General features: G+C 40.6%; 2 protein-coding genes across 3 annotated transcripts; one reads left to right on the top strand and one right to left on the bottom strand.

The window, feature by feature from the left end:
* Positions 1-430: 430 nt before the first annotated feature.
* tnnt2d (troponin T2d, cardiac) lies at positions 431-3,512 on the top strand. Its single transcript, XM_077595282.1, has 11 exons — positions 431-468; positions 561-571; positions 1,225-1,246; positions 1,325-1,382; positions 1,453-1,569; positions 1,657-1,734; positions 1,799-1,909; positions 2,937-3,043; positions 3,120-3,231; positions 3,338-3,375; positions 3,467-3,512. The coding sequence occupies exons 1-11, from the start codon at positions 431-433 to the stop codon at positions 3,510-3,512; spliced, it is 738 nt and encodes a 245-aa protein (XP_077451408.1).
* Positions 3,513-4,588: 1,076 nt separating this feature from the next.
* dnm1l (dynamin 1-like) lies at positions 4,589-14,155 on the bottom strand. 2 transcript variants are annotated; one of them, XM_077596921.1, is made up of 18 exons: positions 13,917-14,155; positions 12,858-13,002; positions 12,475-12,521; positions 12,314-12,385; positions 11,016-11,102; positions 10,770-10,932; positions 9,406-9,526; positions 9,205-9,336; positions 8,235-8,441; positions 8,029-8,149; positions 7,800-7,955; positions 7,563-7,652; positions 7,394-7,486; positions 7,023-7,076; positions 6,164-6,346; positions 5,987-6,096; positions 5,723-5,882; positions 4,589-4,958 (listed from the first exon to the last, which is right to left on the bottom strand). In XM_077596921.1, the coding sequence occupies exons 1-18, from the start codon at positions 14,016-14,018 to the stop codon at positions 4,902-4,904; spliced, it is 2,100 nt and encodes a 699-aa protein (XP_077453047.1). In that variant the 5' UTR covers positions 14,019-14,155; the 3' UTR covers positions 4,589-4,901. The 2 variants fall into 2 exon arrangements, with proteins under 2 accessions (XP_077453047.1, XP_077453048.1); XM_077596922.1 differs by having other exon boundaries at positions 6,164-6,343; positions 13,917-14,154.
* Positions 14,156-15,058: the final 903 nt, after the last annotated feature.

Genomic DNA, 15,058 nt, shown 5'->3' with positions numbered 1-15,058 from the left:
CAATTGCAAATATTGGCATAAGCCATGGATTTTAAATATTTGTAAAATGCTAACAACGTTGCTAGGTAATACAAAATGTATTTCAATAGGTTAAAAAAAAAATATCTGGAAAAAAAAACGCTTAAGTAATACATATACAAAAAATATATTTTAATAGATTTAATAAAAAAACGCTAAATAAATTGTCCTTTTATTTCAATTCAAATCAATATTAATCCAATGCAATTAAATGTGATCATAAATCTTTGCAAAATATACAAAGAAATATAGTACACAAAGGGAAAGAGTCACATGACGTAGCTTGTAGCGTGAGCTAAAAGTGGACCATCTCTTTTTAAACGGTGCCAACGCGTCACTATGTTGTTTATTGATGGGGAATATTGTTTTCACAAATCACAGATTTATTTCAAGCGGGTGCCTCAAGAACAAAATGTCCGACACAGAGGAGGTCATGCACGAGGAAACTCAGTATGTCATCGCTATTATTCTTCTGTAGCACGCTAGCAGTTACAGTAAAAAGATCATAACTTATATTTCCTGTGATTTTTTTTCCTGCAAAGGGAGGAGGAAGGTAAGAATGCATTCTTTGTCGCATTTCTGCCTTCATTTACCGTATTTTCTCGAATATTAGCCGCCTCCGCGTATAAGCCGGAGCCTTAAAATGGTTGAATTTGACAATTTCCCTCGTATAAGCCGCCCCCCGGTTCACAATTTTCACCTCCATATTCATGGTTTTAATAGGGAGTACAAATATGTTAATTTGAAGGGTAAAATCTGAAGAAAAATCATCGCACGGGTGTTGCCTGCACATAGACAAATTCAAAAAGGAAGTCATGTGAGCAGTACAAGCAGGAAGTGTGTCGATGGCGGCGCTCTGAGCGAACAATGGCAGGCACAAATGATTTTTTTCCCGTTTTATGGAAGATACGATCTATTTTTTTCTTGAATTTCATTAATAGAAGTCAAAATAAATGTTGTTAAGCATTTAATCTGTTTATCTTTTCTCTACGTTGACCGCATCGGCCACATTGTCTTGCGTTTTGGCCTTCCCTATTTTTCACCTTTCAGTTTTTGAGCGACAAATACGGCGAATATGAGCGGAAATACGGTATTTTTCATTTATAATACATTGGGGGGGATTATTTGGGGTTTGACGGAAATCCTATGCTGGAATATTAAAGCCATGTGAAAATCCTAATAATATGACTCATTTCTGTTTTCAAGATGAGTCAAAACCGAAGCCAAAGTAAGTGGATTGGTCGCAACGGCGTTCCTGCGTCCTCTCCCGCTCGCTACCATCCACCCTCTCCGTTCAATTCCACAGATTTATGTCAAACATCTCCGCCCAGAAGATCCCCGATGGCGACAAAGTGGATTTTGACGTGAGTTTGCGCCCCTGAAAAACAAAAGCGGGCTCACCCAGCGACCATTCTCCAACGTTGGCGAGTGCAGGACATCCACAGGAAGCGGCTGGACAAAGATCTGTCCGAGTTGCAGTCGCTCATCGAGGCTCACTTTGTCCAGAGGAAGAAGGAGGAAGAGGAACTGGTCGCCCTGGTCAACAGAATCGTGAGCCCAAGCGGCCAAAAATACGTCGACGAATCGTACGTTTTGTGACGGCTCGTTTGGAAACGCCATGTCTGAATGTCTCAAAAGGAGAAACGGCGTGCCGAGAGGGCGGAGCAGCATCGGATCCGGGCCGAGATGGAGAAGGAGCGGCAGGCCCGGCAGGCCGTAAGTGGACGGCGATTGGGGAAAAGTGGGCGGGACCGAAAACCTGAATGTATGGCGATTCCAGGAGGAGAAGGAGCGCAGGGAGCAGGAGGAGCAGAGAAAGAAGCACGATGATGACGCCAAGAAGAAGAAGGTCCTCACCAACATGACCCAGCAGTACGGCGCCGGGCAGAAGGTGGCTGAAAAATTTGAAACACTCGGGGCATGGATTTAGATGAACGTATTTGTACAAAACAATTCTTTTCCAATAGGTTATGCAAACCTATTTGTGCAAACTATTCATTTAAAATAGGCTAGTTTTTTTTTTGATCCAACTAACAGACAGTAGATCTTTATAGGGCACTCTGAGATTATTTTTTTTTTTAAAAGGTGGGGAGTGGTGGATAGCGCGTGTGCCTCACAGTTCTTGGGTTCTGGGTTCGAATCCAGTTCTTTCCACCTGTTTGGAGTTTGCACATCTCCTTGGGCCTGCATGGTTTTTTTTCCAGGTACTCCGGTTTCCTCCCACATTCCAAAAACTAGCATGCTAGGCTAGCTGGTTGAAGACTCTAAATTGCCCCTAGCTATGATTGGTTGTCCTTTGTCTCCTTATGCCCAACGATTGGTCACCAATTCAGGGTGACCCCTGTCTGGTGATCTAAGTCAGCTAGGCCTGTGTAGGTTTTCTCCGGGTACTCCGGTTTCCTCCCACATTCCAAAAACATGCATGCTAGGCTAACTGGTTGATCACTCTAAATTGTCCAACACTAGTTATGATTGGCTGTCCTTTGTCTCCTTGTGCCCAATGATTGGTCACCGATTCAGGGTCTCCCCCATCTGGTGCCCGAAGCCAGCTGGGCCTCCGCAGGTTTTCTCTGGGTACTCCGCTTTTCTCCCACATTCCAAAAACATGCATGCTAGGCTAGCTGGTTGAACACTCTAAATTGCCCCTAGCTATGAATGGTTGTCCATCTCCTCGTGCCCTACGATTGGTCACCAATTCAGGGTGTCCCCCATCTGGCGCCCGAAGACATCGGGGATTGGCTCCGGCACCCTCCGCGACCCTTAGCAGGACGGGGCGGTTTAGAAAATGAATGAAAGAATACTGAAGTGTTATTGGGGCCCATAACCACAGTGTATTCCTGTCTGTACTGAATGTTATCATTGTATTTATGACCGTATGTATTTCTAAACCGAATTTGGCATTCATGTGTGCAAAACAGAGCGAAAAGAAAGGCAAAAAGCAGACGGAAAGAGAGAAGAAGAAGAAGATTCTGGCCGAGCGCAGGAAGCCGCTCAACGTCGACCACTTGAATGACGACAAACTCAAGTATGGTGTTGAATTGGAGGAAATACGAATAAAGTTGAGTGGAAAGATGACGTGCAATGGGATGCTTTACGCGCAGGGAGAAGGCCAACGAGCTGTGGCAGTGGCTGATGCAACTGGAGACGGAGAAATACGACCTTAACGACAAATTCAAAAGGCAGAAGAGTGACGTGAGTCTCTTGATAAATTCAGTTTCTGGGAAAATAGTCGACAAAAAGATTTGGTGCAAATGGCTGTTCCATTCCATTTCGTACGAGAACATTTGTTCACGCTTGGTTTTGCTTGTGGTTTTGTCAGATCCACCTGCTCCTTGTCCGAGTGCAGGACCACCAAAGGTGAAGTTTGGCAAAACGCCGTCTTGATCGTGATTGGTCGTTCGGTGGTTTCATTTCACGCTGATTTTTTCCTTCTTTGTTTGTCATTTAGCACCAAGGGTCGTGGCAAGGGCAAGATGGCACCCCGGCTGAGGTAGACTGGAAGCCCCACCCAGACCAGGGGTCCAGATCTGCCTCGACTCATGCTTTTGATCAATAAACGGGCATCGAATCTGTGCGTGGCATTAGCTTTTGTTTCTGTGCCGACACGCGACACGGTGGCACTCACGCCAGCATTTATTACGGTCATGAAATGGGAAAAATGGGAATGATTTGTTGCTCGAGTGCAATATCATGTGCACGTGCATGCGTGGGAGTGAAATATGTCAATAAAATATAGTCTCATTTGAAAAATGGCCGTTTTTGGTGGGATTTTTTATTTCATTTCAAGATTTCTCGAGAAATAACGACTACAGTAATCCCTCAAACATCACGGTTCATGTAGACCAGATATAGCCGCGACCATCGAAAAACATTGTTATTTTTTTCAGTGCCGAGTCCTAGAGCAAGAGTTTATGCGCAAATTTTCACATTTTTATGAATTAAAAAAATAATAATTATTCAGTTTTCCAATTACGAGTTTCAGCGTGGATTTTCACATTTTTATGAACTTCAATTTTTTTTTATAAATATTTCAGTGCCCTAGCAGCAAGTGTTTTCCAACTACGAGTTTCAACGTGGATATTTTATTTTTTTATGAACTTTAAAAATAAATAAATAATAATTATGAGTTTCAGCGTGGATTTTCATATTTTTATGAACTTCAAAAAAATAATAATAATAATTTTTCAGTGCCCTAGCAGCAAGTGTTTTCCAATGACGAGTTTCAGCGTGGATTTTTAAAATTGTTATGAACTTTAAAAATAAATAAATAATAATTACGAGTTTCAGCGTGGATTTTCATATTTTTATGAACTTCAAAAAAAATAATAATAATTTTCAGTGCCCTAGCAGCAAAAGTGTTTTCCAATGACGAGTTTCAGCGTGGATTTTTTAAATTTGTATGAACTTAAAAAATAAATAAATAAAAATTTAATAATTAATAGCGAGAAAAAAAAAACATAACGTTGTGAATTTGCGATAATCAAAGGACTACTTATTATTTGACCAATGGCATCCCACAGGTAAAATTGGGAATCAAGGTTAGTATGAGTCATGCCGGTGACAACAAATGTTTGTTCTTTGTCATGTCTATTTTTAATATTGTTCCACAAAAAAAAAACATTTTCTCTGATGGATAATAACATCCTCATCCCTGCAGTTACAGTTTGGTACATAAGAAAAATAGAATATTCCTTCTCAAACGGGCATGTTTAGCGATTGAGAGAGGGGAAAAATGCGGGGGCGACTTCAGTTCAATCGGACTGTACATTGAGAACTATCATTTTTCATACATATGATAACCACTTGGTTTCCGTGTACCTGGGGGTGCTGGTACTTGTCGTTGGGCGTTGGAGGAAAATGAGCGGCCGGCTTCCTTCCTGAGATCACCACAAGTGCGTTTCCCGGATCTCTGCGATCACCTGGCTGGCTTTTTGCAGGGCCTACGGTAAATTAGTATGATAACAATATGTATTGTAATACTGCACATCTTGACACTACCATAACATTATTATTATATTTTTATGGCCAGAGATAACAATATTGTAATACTGTACATCTGGACACTACAATAACATTTGTATTATATTTTTATGGCCAGAATTTGTCATACACCGCTCATATTGTCAAATGAGATGTAACGTATTTCCGCACTATAAGGCGCAGCTTCAATGAATGCCTACCTTAAAAGTTGTTTCATATATAAAAGGTGCATCGGGTTATTAAACGCAGTAGTGAGTTGTGTTATATTCACTAGATTACAGGTGTCAAAGTGGTGGCCCGCAGGCCAAATTTGGCCCGCTGCCTCATTTTGTGCGGCCCGAGAAAGTAAATCATGAGTGTCGATATTCAGTTTTAGGATCAAATTCAAATGCAGATTAGAGATGTATCGGGAATATTTCTTGATTTCCCCCTTTTTAAGTCAATCATTGCATTTTTTTAATCCATTTTTTTTTATTTTTTGTTCAAAAAGCTGTTTTTTTAAATCTAAAAATAAATATGTTTTTTTCCACTTTGTTTTATGATAAAATTCAAATAAAAATGATAAATGTGTAGGGAATATTTCCCTTTGTTTCCCCTTTTTAAATCAATAATTGCAGAAGATTTCTACTCATTTGAATGTAAAAAAATTGATTTTTCCATCAGCACGATAAGAAAAGCTGTCAATTCATTCATCAATTAATTTTGGCGGCCTAGCTTGGTCTACCTTGAGCATGTCCGCCGCCTCGTTACGTCGCTGTGCCATATCCTCCGATTCCGTCAGCAGGTCGTCCAGCAGCACCGACTTGTACAGTTGGCCTACCAGCTCGCTTTGCAGACAGTCTTTCACATGGTTCACCAGGAAGTGCATCACCGCCTTCGGAACGCTGAGGTAGGACGGAGACATTGAAGAAACATCTATTTTCCGTAGGGCTTCTTTGGGGGCAAGCGTTCCCTTTCTTGGTAAAACATGGTCGGTCTTTGGGTATACCTATCCTGGATGTTTTTGCGCACGATAAGAAAATAGGACTTGATCAGCCTCTCGATGACTTCGCAGTCTCGCTGTTCCCGAGCGGAGAGCTTTCTGGACACCGGGACGGGCTGCAGGAGAACAGGAATGACGACTTTGGCGTGGACGACAACGTCTGCGTTTCCAATGTGTGCTTACCACATCGAGCAAATTGACAGCATGGCCCTTCTGGGGGCTGTTGAGAAGGGGGGTTTGAGGCCCTGTCCTGTCTCCCATGGCGCCATCCTCGCCTCTTTTCAGCATTCCTCTCCAGGTTCCCATCCCGCCGCTGTCCGTCTGATCGCTGGGAGATGCGCTCGGGGGCCCCACTGCTGCCACCTGCTGGCCGGAAGAGAGATCGACAGGGAAGAAGCAATCACATCAGGAGGCTTTGTGCATCACTGCCGCAAAAATCAATGTTGCATCATCGCGTTTGACTTTCTTTACACCACAGGTGTCAAAGTGGCGGCCCGGGGGCCAAATCTGGCCCGCCGCATCATTTTGTGCAACCCGAGTAGGTAAATGATGAGTGCCAACTTTCTGTTTTCGGATCAAATTCAAATGAAGATTATAGATGTATATTATATTTCCTGATTTTCCCGTTTTTAAATCAATAATAGCAATTTTTTTATCCTTTTTTTCTTTTGGTGTTTTTAGGTCAAAAAGCATTTTGTAAAATCTAAAAATAAATATATAATTTTTTTTTCGCTTTTCCAATTTAATATTGAATATAATTTTTAAAAAAATGTTTCCATTTGAAATGAAAAACAAATGATTATTAGATCTTTTCCCTTACTAAGAAAAAAAAGTTCAAATAAACAGTTTTATATCGATAAAAAACTCTATATTTAAGGCTTTTTGATCCAGTTCTTGTAATCCATTTATAAAAATAAAAAAATCTAAATATTATATCTAAAATGGTTTGGCCCACGTGAAATCGAGTTGATGTTATTGCGGCCCGCGAACAAACCCGAGTTTGACACGAACACCTTGCTTTACAGTTACACGAAGAAGTTACCTTGTCTCGTAGGACGGAAGAGGGCGAATCCCTCATTCTGTTGCGTCTCTGCTCCTGTGAAAACATGTTTACCGATATTACTGTTTTTTTTTCCCACACTGAACTTGCATTAGCACGACACACAATCCCTTCTGTGCAATATTTTAGAGTTTACCTTGCCAGGATGTGACTTTTTATATTTTTATATTACTTATGTTTTTACTGGGAAAACGCACTTGGTGGAGTAGCACCGCCAATTTTGTTATAAGCAGCTGTGTATGATGACAATAAAGGCTTTTTAAAATGTTTCCCATCCATAAGCAATTACAGGAAATGACTATAATTAAAACCCTCCACCTTCTTAAAATGCAATGAGAGGGATGGTGTTGTACCTCAATGTTATGGTTCATGAGGCCGCAGGCGTCAGCAAAGTCGGGGTGTTTGGTGTTGATGTAGGCCAGCTCGATCGCCACCAGGTTGTGAACCTAGACAAAAAAAAAACACATTACATTTTTAAATGCAGTCAAAACATTGTTCACGTTTACTCTGCACTTCTCCTACCATGTCATTGGTCACAGGCAGTCTCTTTCTCAACAGGCACGTGACCACTTCCACGATGGCGTCGTGAAGCTTGGGGAATCTCAGCAGCTCCTGTGAAGGGGAAAAAAAAAAAAGATTATAAACACTGACATTTACAAACCAAACAATCATGAGGAAATATTTCATGATGTAGGACAAAAATCCATATCTTACGTGCCTTTCCCACAAAATTCTATCCACATGTGCTTTTTTTGTCACCTGCGTGCTGTAGTTGCTGCAGTGTTGGATGATCCTCTGCATTTCCTCGTGAACCAGTTCCACGCAGCGTAGACTGGGCTCCTCTAGGCGCTTGACTTGTCTCTTGACCAACAACTCGAAGGAAATCTCAGGCACAAACAACGCGGGCCTCGGTCCCTGCAAACAACATTCCATTGTTCAGATTCATATTCGGCGCCACGAATCGTGAGCGGGCGTCGCGGCGACCCACCGTGGCGTTACGGATGGCGGTGAGAACATCGATGGTGGTCAGACCGCCCAGGGCATCCACCGACTCCAACGTGCGGCCGAAGGTCTCGTGGAATATGTAACAGATTCTGGCGCCGCCGCAGCTGAGGAGAAAGGAAAGCGGCGGGTTCCACAAGAGCTCATTTTCAGAGCGTTTTTCTGTTGTTCGGAGGCGGCGCCGGGACTCACAGCTCGGCGGTCTCGATGTACTTGGCCGTGCCCTCGATGGTGTGGCAATACTCGGCGGCAAATTTGGTGATGAGTTGCAGCAGGGTGGCGCTCTGGTCCTCCACCGGCTCGCCGTAGCTGTTGAGCAGCGACTGGTACTGAGCCGCCAACACGTTGATTCGGGTTTTCAGTTCCGGGAGACAATCTCGGATGTGGTGCATTAGCAATCTACACAAGAGGGAAACAATCTGCCCTTAAAATTATACATCTGATGAATGCATGTCATTTAAGTATGACGTATTCTCGTATTTTCTCGCATATACGCAGTATTTGTCGCTAAAAAAAATGACCGAAACAATTATTATTTATTATTTTAGCTTTTTTAAATATATTTTTAGATTTTACAAAATGATTTTTGAACTAAAAACACAGAAAAAATTGATTAAAAAATGACAATCATTGATTTAAAAGGCAGAAAATCTGGAAATGTAATATACATATATACTCTTCATTTTAATTTGATCCTAAAACAAAGTCGGCACTCATGATTTACTTTACCGGGCCAAACAAAATGATGCGGTGGGCCAGATTTGGCCCCCGGGCCGCCACTTTGACACGTACTGTATGTGATATGCTTTGGTAAAAGCACATTTGTGTGTTTATTGTTTTAATATTTAATGAGCCTAAAGCTTTGTATTCGGTTCCATAACTATGTTTGTATATTTGCAATCAAGCTAACTCAAGAGCACATAAAAGGATTATTATCAAACTTGCTGGATAGAAAAAGAGTTGATTAAATCTGGGGCTAATGAGGTCAAAAGCCAAAGATCAGAAAAGGAATGTCATGATAGCGCAGTACCCATGATACAGGTGAGAAAGGGTCGAAAAACAGAGGTCAAAAATACATATGACATTCTTTGAATGTGGCTGCTTTGGTGGAAATCTCCTCTCTCTTGATAAGTCCTTCTGGTATTTGACCACCTTCTCTTACCTGTTCAATGTCCTGGCCAAATATTTGGTTCCACTTCTGTTTGCTAGCGAGGGATACTTCTTTTGTAGGAAAGCATATTCATCCCGAATAGCATCCGCCACTGGTTTCTTCATGTTGATATCCAGCTGGCTCCTATTCACACAAAAATACATTAGCACGCCCGAATATCTAACATACGCTAACGGGCAGACCCCTCTTCACCTGTTGACAACTCCAATAATGCCAAGTTTAACTGGAATGACTCGGCCCATCAGAATATCCATGGCGTCCGTCCCGGCGTCCATCAAATCGAGCTTGGTGACTACCGCTAGCGTCCTCCTACCTGCACGAAGCGTGGAGGAAGCGATTACTCTAGCATCTGGCAAGTACCGCATATGTTCTCGCATATTAGCCGCCTCCGCGTAAAAGTCGCACCCTAAAAATTGCCTTAAAATCGTTGAATTTGACAATTTCTCTCGTATAAGCCGCCCCCTGATTCACCGTGACGGGACGTTTGGTCGCTGGACTTTTGGTCGCTAGACTTTTGGTCGCTGGACTTTTGGTCGCCGGACGTTTGGTCGCCGGACGTTTGGTCGCCGGACGTTTGGTCGCGGACGTTTGGTCGCCCGGACCCAAACAACCGGCGACCAAATGTCCGGCGACCAAACGTCTGGCGACCAAACAAGATAAAACAACACGGTCTACGCATGAATAAAAGCCAACAATGGCCCTGAGCAGTTTCAATGAGCCGACGTGTGAGTGTAGAAGAGTTTATGTACATGCATTGTCCCTTTAAGAAGCGACGTCAGTTCAGTCAGGGTCTTAACAAGTTCTCCAACAAAACACAATAAAAGTATGGGAAATTTTGAGCTTTTCTTAAGCCTAATAATTAATAGGGTATTAAGTATGACTAAATAATAATTTACAGTTTGTATTTAGGGAATTTGAGCAACAATTTTAAATAGTATTATCAATAACCTTCCGGGCGACCAAACGGACAAGTACCCTGATTCACAATGTTCATCTCCATATTAATGGTTTTAATAGGGAGTAAAAATATGTTACTTTGAAGGGTAAAATCTGAGGAAAAATCCTCGCACGTGCTATTTCTGAGATACTGTATGAATTAAAATTTCAAAAGGGTGTTGCCTGCACGTGGACAAATTCAAAAAGGAAGTCATGTGAGCAGTACGACCAGGAAGTGTGTTTGTAGCGGTCTAGTTTGTCATCCCTAAGTAAGATGGCGGGCACAAGTAAGTGAGTTTTTTCACGTTTAATGCAAGATACGTTTTTTTTTTGTTGAATTTCATTCATAGACGTCAAAATAAATTTTGTTCAGCGTTTTATCCGTTTATCTTTTCTCTATTTTGAAATAAATGACCGTATCGGCCGCATTGTCTTGCGTAATGGCGTTTGGTCTTTGTCACCTTGCAGTTTTGTGCATGTCAAGTCTAATTTGTGCGCATATAAGCCGTAACCTTGATTCAGTCATCAATTTTTGGAGCAACAAATACGGCAAATATGCGAGAAAATACAGTACTGTAAGCGGTGCGTTAAAAGGAAACACAATTGCGGAGCATTTATACCGTCAGGGTCAACTTCACGTGCCACCTTTAGGGCCTCGGACGTCGCCATGTCCGTGTTGGCAGCAGTCACAGCTAGGATGATGGAGTTGGGGTTGGAAATATACTTGACGATCAGTTCACGGATCTGAATCTCGATATCTTTGGGCTGGTCTCCCACCGGCACCTGCAGGTGAAAATCCCACGAACCGTGACGACACGAAAATGGGAGCTTACGTCCCGGGTCTGGACAGGTTCAATGTGCCTCACCTTTGTAATGCCAGGCAGGTCCACGAGTGTGAGGTTGACAACATTCGGTGAAAAGACTTTGAGGTGAATTGGTTCGTCACTGATACCCTGGGGACAAAAACAAAGTAGAAATGAGTGATTTGAAGGGAGACAAACCAGAAGCATCGTTTTGCTTGAATTTTCAGATTGAAAAGATAAAGGATTTCACAAAAATGAGTGAAATCTTTTTTTTTTCTGGGACAATACTGTTAAATATGTAGATGCCAGCTTAGTTTACAAAATCTTCCAACACAAAGCTCCTCCTCCACTGCAAGATTTTGTACAAAAAGATTCCAGGACATCAAGAATGGCTGGCTCTAGAGGTGACTGTGTACTTCCCTTCAAAAAGAGTGCTAAATTAGCCAAAGCACCTTCTCTCTTCATACCAGGAATTAAATACTAATTAACATATGTGAACTCCCGTTTCTGAACCTCTTGGGCAATCATCTTACAGCACAGTTGTCAGAGTGGTGGCCCAGGGGCCAAATCTGGCCCACCACATCATTTTGTGTGGCCCGAGAAAGTAAATCATGAGTGCTGACTTTCTGCTTTAGGATCAAATTCAAATAATTATAGATGTACATTACACTTCCTGATTTTCCCCTTTATAAAATCAAGCATTTTTTTAATACATTTTTTTTCTTTTGTGTTTTAAATTCAAAAAGCATTTCGTAAAATCTAAAAATAAATATACAAATATTTTCCGTTTTCCACTTTAATATTGAACATAATTTAAAAAAATATTTTGTTTCCATTTGAAATGAAAAACATGATTAAAAGAAATTTTCCATTACTAAGAAAAAAAAGCTCAAATAAACATTGATTTAGAACTAGAAAACTGACTATTTAGGGCTTTTGATCCAGTTCTTTTAATACAATGATTTTTTTTTTTAAATCTAAATATTAGATCTAAAATGGTCTGGCCCATATGAAATGGCGTTGACGTTAATGCGGCCCACGAACCAACCCAAGTTTGACAACCCTGTCTTACAGGCTGGAAGAAAATTGCCATCACAACGCTGTCTAAAACTGTGCTACGTGTGTGTGTGTGTCTAGTGTGTCATGGTTTATCTTGTACCTACACAAGGGACTAAAGATGGAAATTAGCCCTCAGCTCCAATATTACATATTTACATATACATGTTCATTAACATGAATATAAATATGTTCATTAATATGCGTTGTCCCTCATTAAATAAATCAAACTCAAACTCAATTAAGAATATCCCAAAACATTTCACTTATTTTGTTGGTAAAATGTTAAAAGATGACAGTTATACCTTGTTGATGCCTGACATTCTTTCCGTTTCTGCTTCAATTTCTTGACGGATCTCCTCAAAATTTGTATAGATCTTCAAGAAGAAGAAAAAAGAATACGTCAAACATATAATGACGGGTGATCAATAAGTGTGAGTCGAGACAGAATTCAATAAAATGTTACCTTATTTTTGGTGTGCAAAAACTTCCCCCATTCCTCACCATCAATGCCTGCACAGATTAATATAGATTAATATATAAGGCTTAAAATGGAATGCAACACCCTCCACAGTGAAAAAATGGAGGAAAAAAATAGAGGGGTAATCATTTTCCCAAATTTAGATGGAAATTGCGGAATTTTGGGGTGTTCAAAGTATGTTCAGGGCAAGTCTAATTTGTGCGCATAAGCTGGACCCTTGATTCTGTCATAATTTTTTTAGCGACAAACACGGCGTATATGCGACAAAATACGGTATTAAACCAAATGATGACCGCAGGGCCATTTGAGGATTGTCATCCAATTTTTTGGGGTTGCTACTCAATGATACTGGGACTCAAATAACTTGCCATTCTCCTCGTTGGTCTTCCGTCGGTCTTCAGAGTCGACATGGACGAGCTGGAAAATGAGCGGCCGGCGTGTGACGATGCCCGTGCCACGCGGTAGTACATCCCTGCCGACAAGGCTCTCTAAAACAGAACTCTTGCCACTGCTCTGTTAGAAAAACACAGACACATGAATGAAAAGTGACTCACTCCATGACTCACTTCAAATCACAAATTTAAAAAAGTGTGGCGTAGTTTTGTGATCACATGGCAAAAGGTATTTAAACCAGATTTCCCAAACATATCTATACTTGTATAATTGACTCGCTAATCTTTGAAACTCGACAGGATGAATCAACACACACAAAAAAAAAAATCCTGTAAAACTTTAACACCAAGCAATGCTAGCCAAAACGGCCGAGACAGTTTCATCCTATTAAGCTGGTTCACAGAAAGTAAACACATTTGGCAAAATCTGCCAACTTAAACCAATTAGCTAATAATGTTGTGTTGGCTTTTTGAACTGAGGCGCTGTTTTATGCCAAATATAAGAGGAGACTTCTAAATGAATCTTCTTATGTGCTATTGAATGCCATTTTTTCGTAAAAAGAAGCTGATTAGTATTACAAGGAAATGCAATATAGCTACTATAGGAATCACTACACGGTGTAATCTGTTTAAATGTACACACACAGTGACCACACGTGCAACATAGTCTGGATAATATCGTGGAAACATACTGTAATCTTTTTCCATCAGCTTCGATAAGCTAATTAGTCAACGCAAATGACAATTTACGATAGTACAAACCGTTAAAGCAGCATGGTTTATTACGTAGAATAAAAAGCATGAGACATTAATTTAACTTCAGTTTCACCTACAAGTTAAAAAGAACAGCATGGGCGTGCGGTGAAATAAACACTAAACTAAATTAGAATTTCTATAGTAAGGTTACTTTACCCTCATAGCAAGGTTAGAAGGCGATAATATAAAGCCGCAAGCAATAAACTCGGCATGAAGTTTTAACACTTGTTCACATGCTAACTAATTTGCTAGCCTCAAAATCCAAGTGAGGTTTCTTACCTGCGTGCCCACAACAACTATTTGCGGGAGGTGAATAACGTCGGCGCCCACCGTGTTAAAAACATCTTGCAATTTATTTATGACGGGTATGAGGGCCTCCATGAGCTCCAAAAGGGAACGGGAGCCGTCAGAAAAGGGGACACTTGACGGTTCTTCACAAAGTCATTCAATGTCCCGCGGGCGGCTAAGCTAGCGATTGACATCGCTTTCACTATGTTACTGCGCTGCACGTGATGCATTGTGGGAGTTGAAGTCCAGTAGGTGGTCATTCCAACTGGATTCACCTCAATTGAACTACATTTCCAGGAAGTGACGTCATCGCACATGGTACAGTAACCATGGCGGCGATCTAAATACTTTTATACCAGTCAATGGATCCCGTGTTACTGCGGTTATCATTATCTTTTTCTCCCCTAAAACGACGTGTATTTTTCAATTTTGTTAAGTTTTAAATCGTTTTTTAACGGATTTGCTAGTTTGTATTAGTTTACATTCCCTTGAGATTGTTCGTTCTTTTAATTAGTTTGTTTTTCGTGCTTAATGTGTGTGAGGTGAAGAATTATATTTATTTACCACAAAATAAAATCTAATTACCACATTTAAAATTAATGGAATGCAACTTACTCGTTCACAATTTCTTGACTTATTTTATTTTGATATTTAGCATCGCATGAACCATTTTGCAACACACACAAAAAATCTTATGTGTTAAACAAAATATAATAGCAATTGCATGAAGGGTTCAACAGGGCTAAAAACACATTTCGTTATGTTTCCTCAGATTTTTTAAGTAGCAGAGGCACATCTCAGAAAAAAAGGTAAGTGCTTGAATTTTATATTTTTCATCAAATAAAGAAATATATTGCACGCAACAGTGTAAAAGCCATCTACCACAAGCTTCAAATAGATGTTAGAAAAAATGGTTCTTTCTAAAATCATCTATACTCACTTGTTATTTTCAATGTGTACAAATGTCCAAAAAATCAGTTGTGACCAAATTCAAAAGTTTGAGTAATGACAAAACTCTTCCTTTAAGTTATCTAAAAGAAAGTTTGCACTACTTCATACATGACTTATTTAACAATTTTATAAGGGTTTGTCAAATAAAGCTTTGTCTAAGTTACATTCAACTTTTGATTGCA

This window comes from Stigmatopora argus, chromosome 3 (assembly GCF_051989625.1).
Source record: "Stigmatopora argus isolate UIUO_Sarg chromosome 3, RoL_Sarg_1.0, whole genome shotgun sequence".
Classification (NCBI taxonomy): domain Eukaryota; kingdom Metazoa; phylum Chordata; class Actinopteri; order Syngnathiformes; family Syngnathidae; genus Stigmatopora; species Stigmatopora argus.
The sequence above is the reverse complement of the archived record's forward strand: the minus strand, read 5'-3'. Positions and strand labels throughout refer to the sequence as shown.

Bases quoted from the DNA above. Each gene is read 5' to 3' on its own strand.
- tnnt2d (XM_077595282.1), top strand. From the start codon at position 431: ATGTCCGACACAGAGGAGGTCATGCACGAGGAAACTCA. The intron at 1,735-1,798 runs GTAAGTGGACGG...TGGCGATTCCAG, and splicing joins AGCGGCAGGCCCGGCAGGCC to GAGGAGAAGGAGCGCAGGGA. The intron at 1,910-2,936 runs GTGGCTGAAAAA...TGTGCAAAACAG, and splicing joins AGTACGGCGCCGGGCAGAAG to AGCGAAAAGAAAGGCAAAAA.
- dnm1l (XM_077596921.1), bottom strand. From the start codon at position 14,018: ATGGAGGCCCTCATACCCGTCATAAATAAATTGCAAGATGTTTTTAAC. The intron at 12,522-12,857 runs GCAAGTTATTTG...TAATCTGTGCAG, and splicing joins GAAGACCAACGAGGAGAATG to GCATTGATGGTGAGGAATGG. The intron at 8,442-9,204 runs GTAAGAGAAGGT...CCTCTTGTGTAG, and splicing joins TTGGCCAGGACATTGAACAG to ATTGCTAATGCACCACATCC.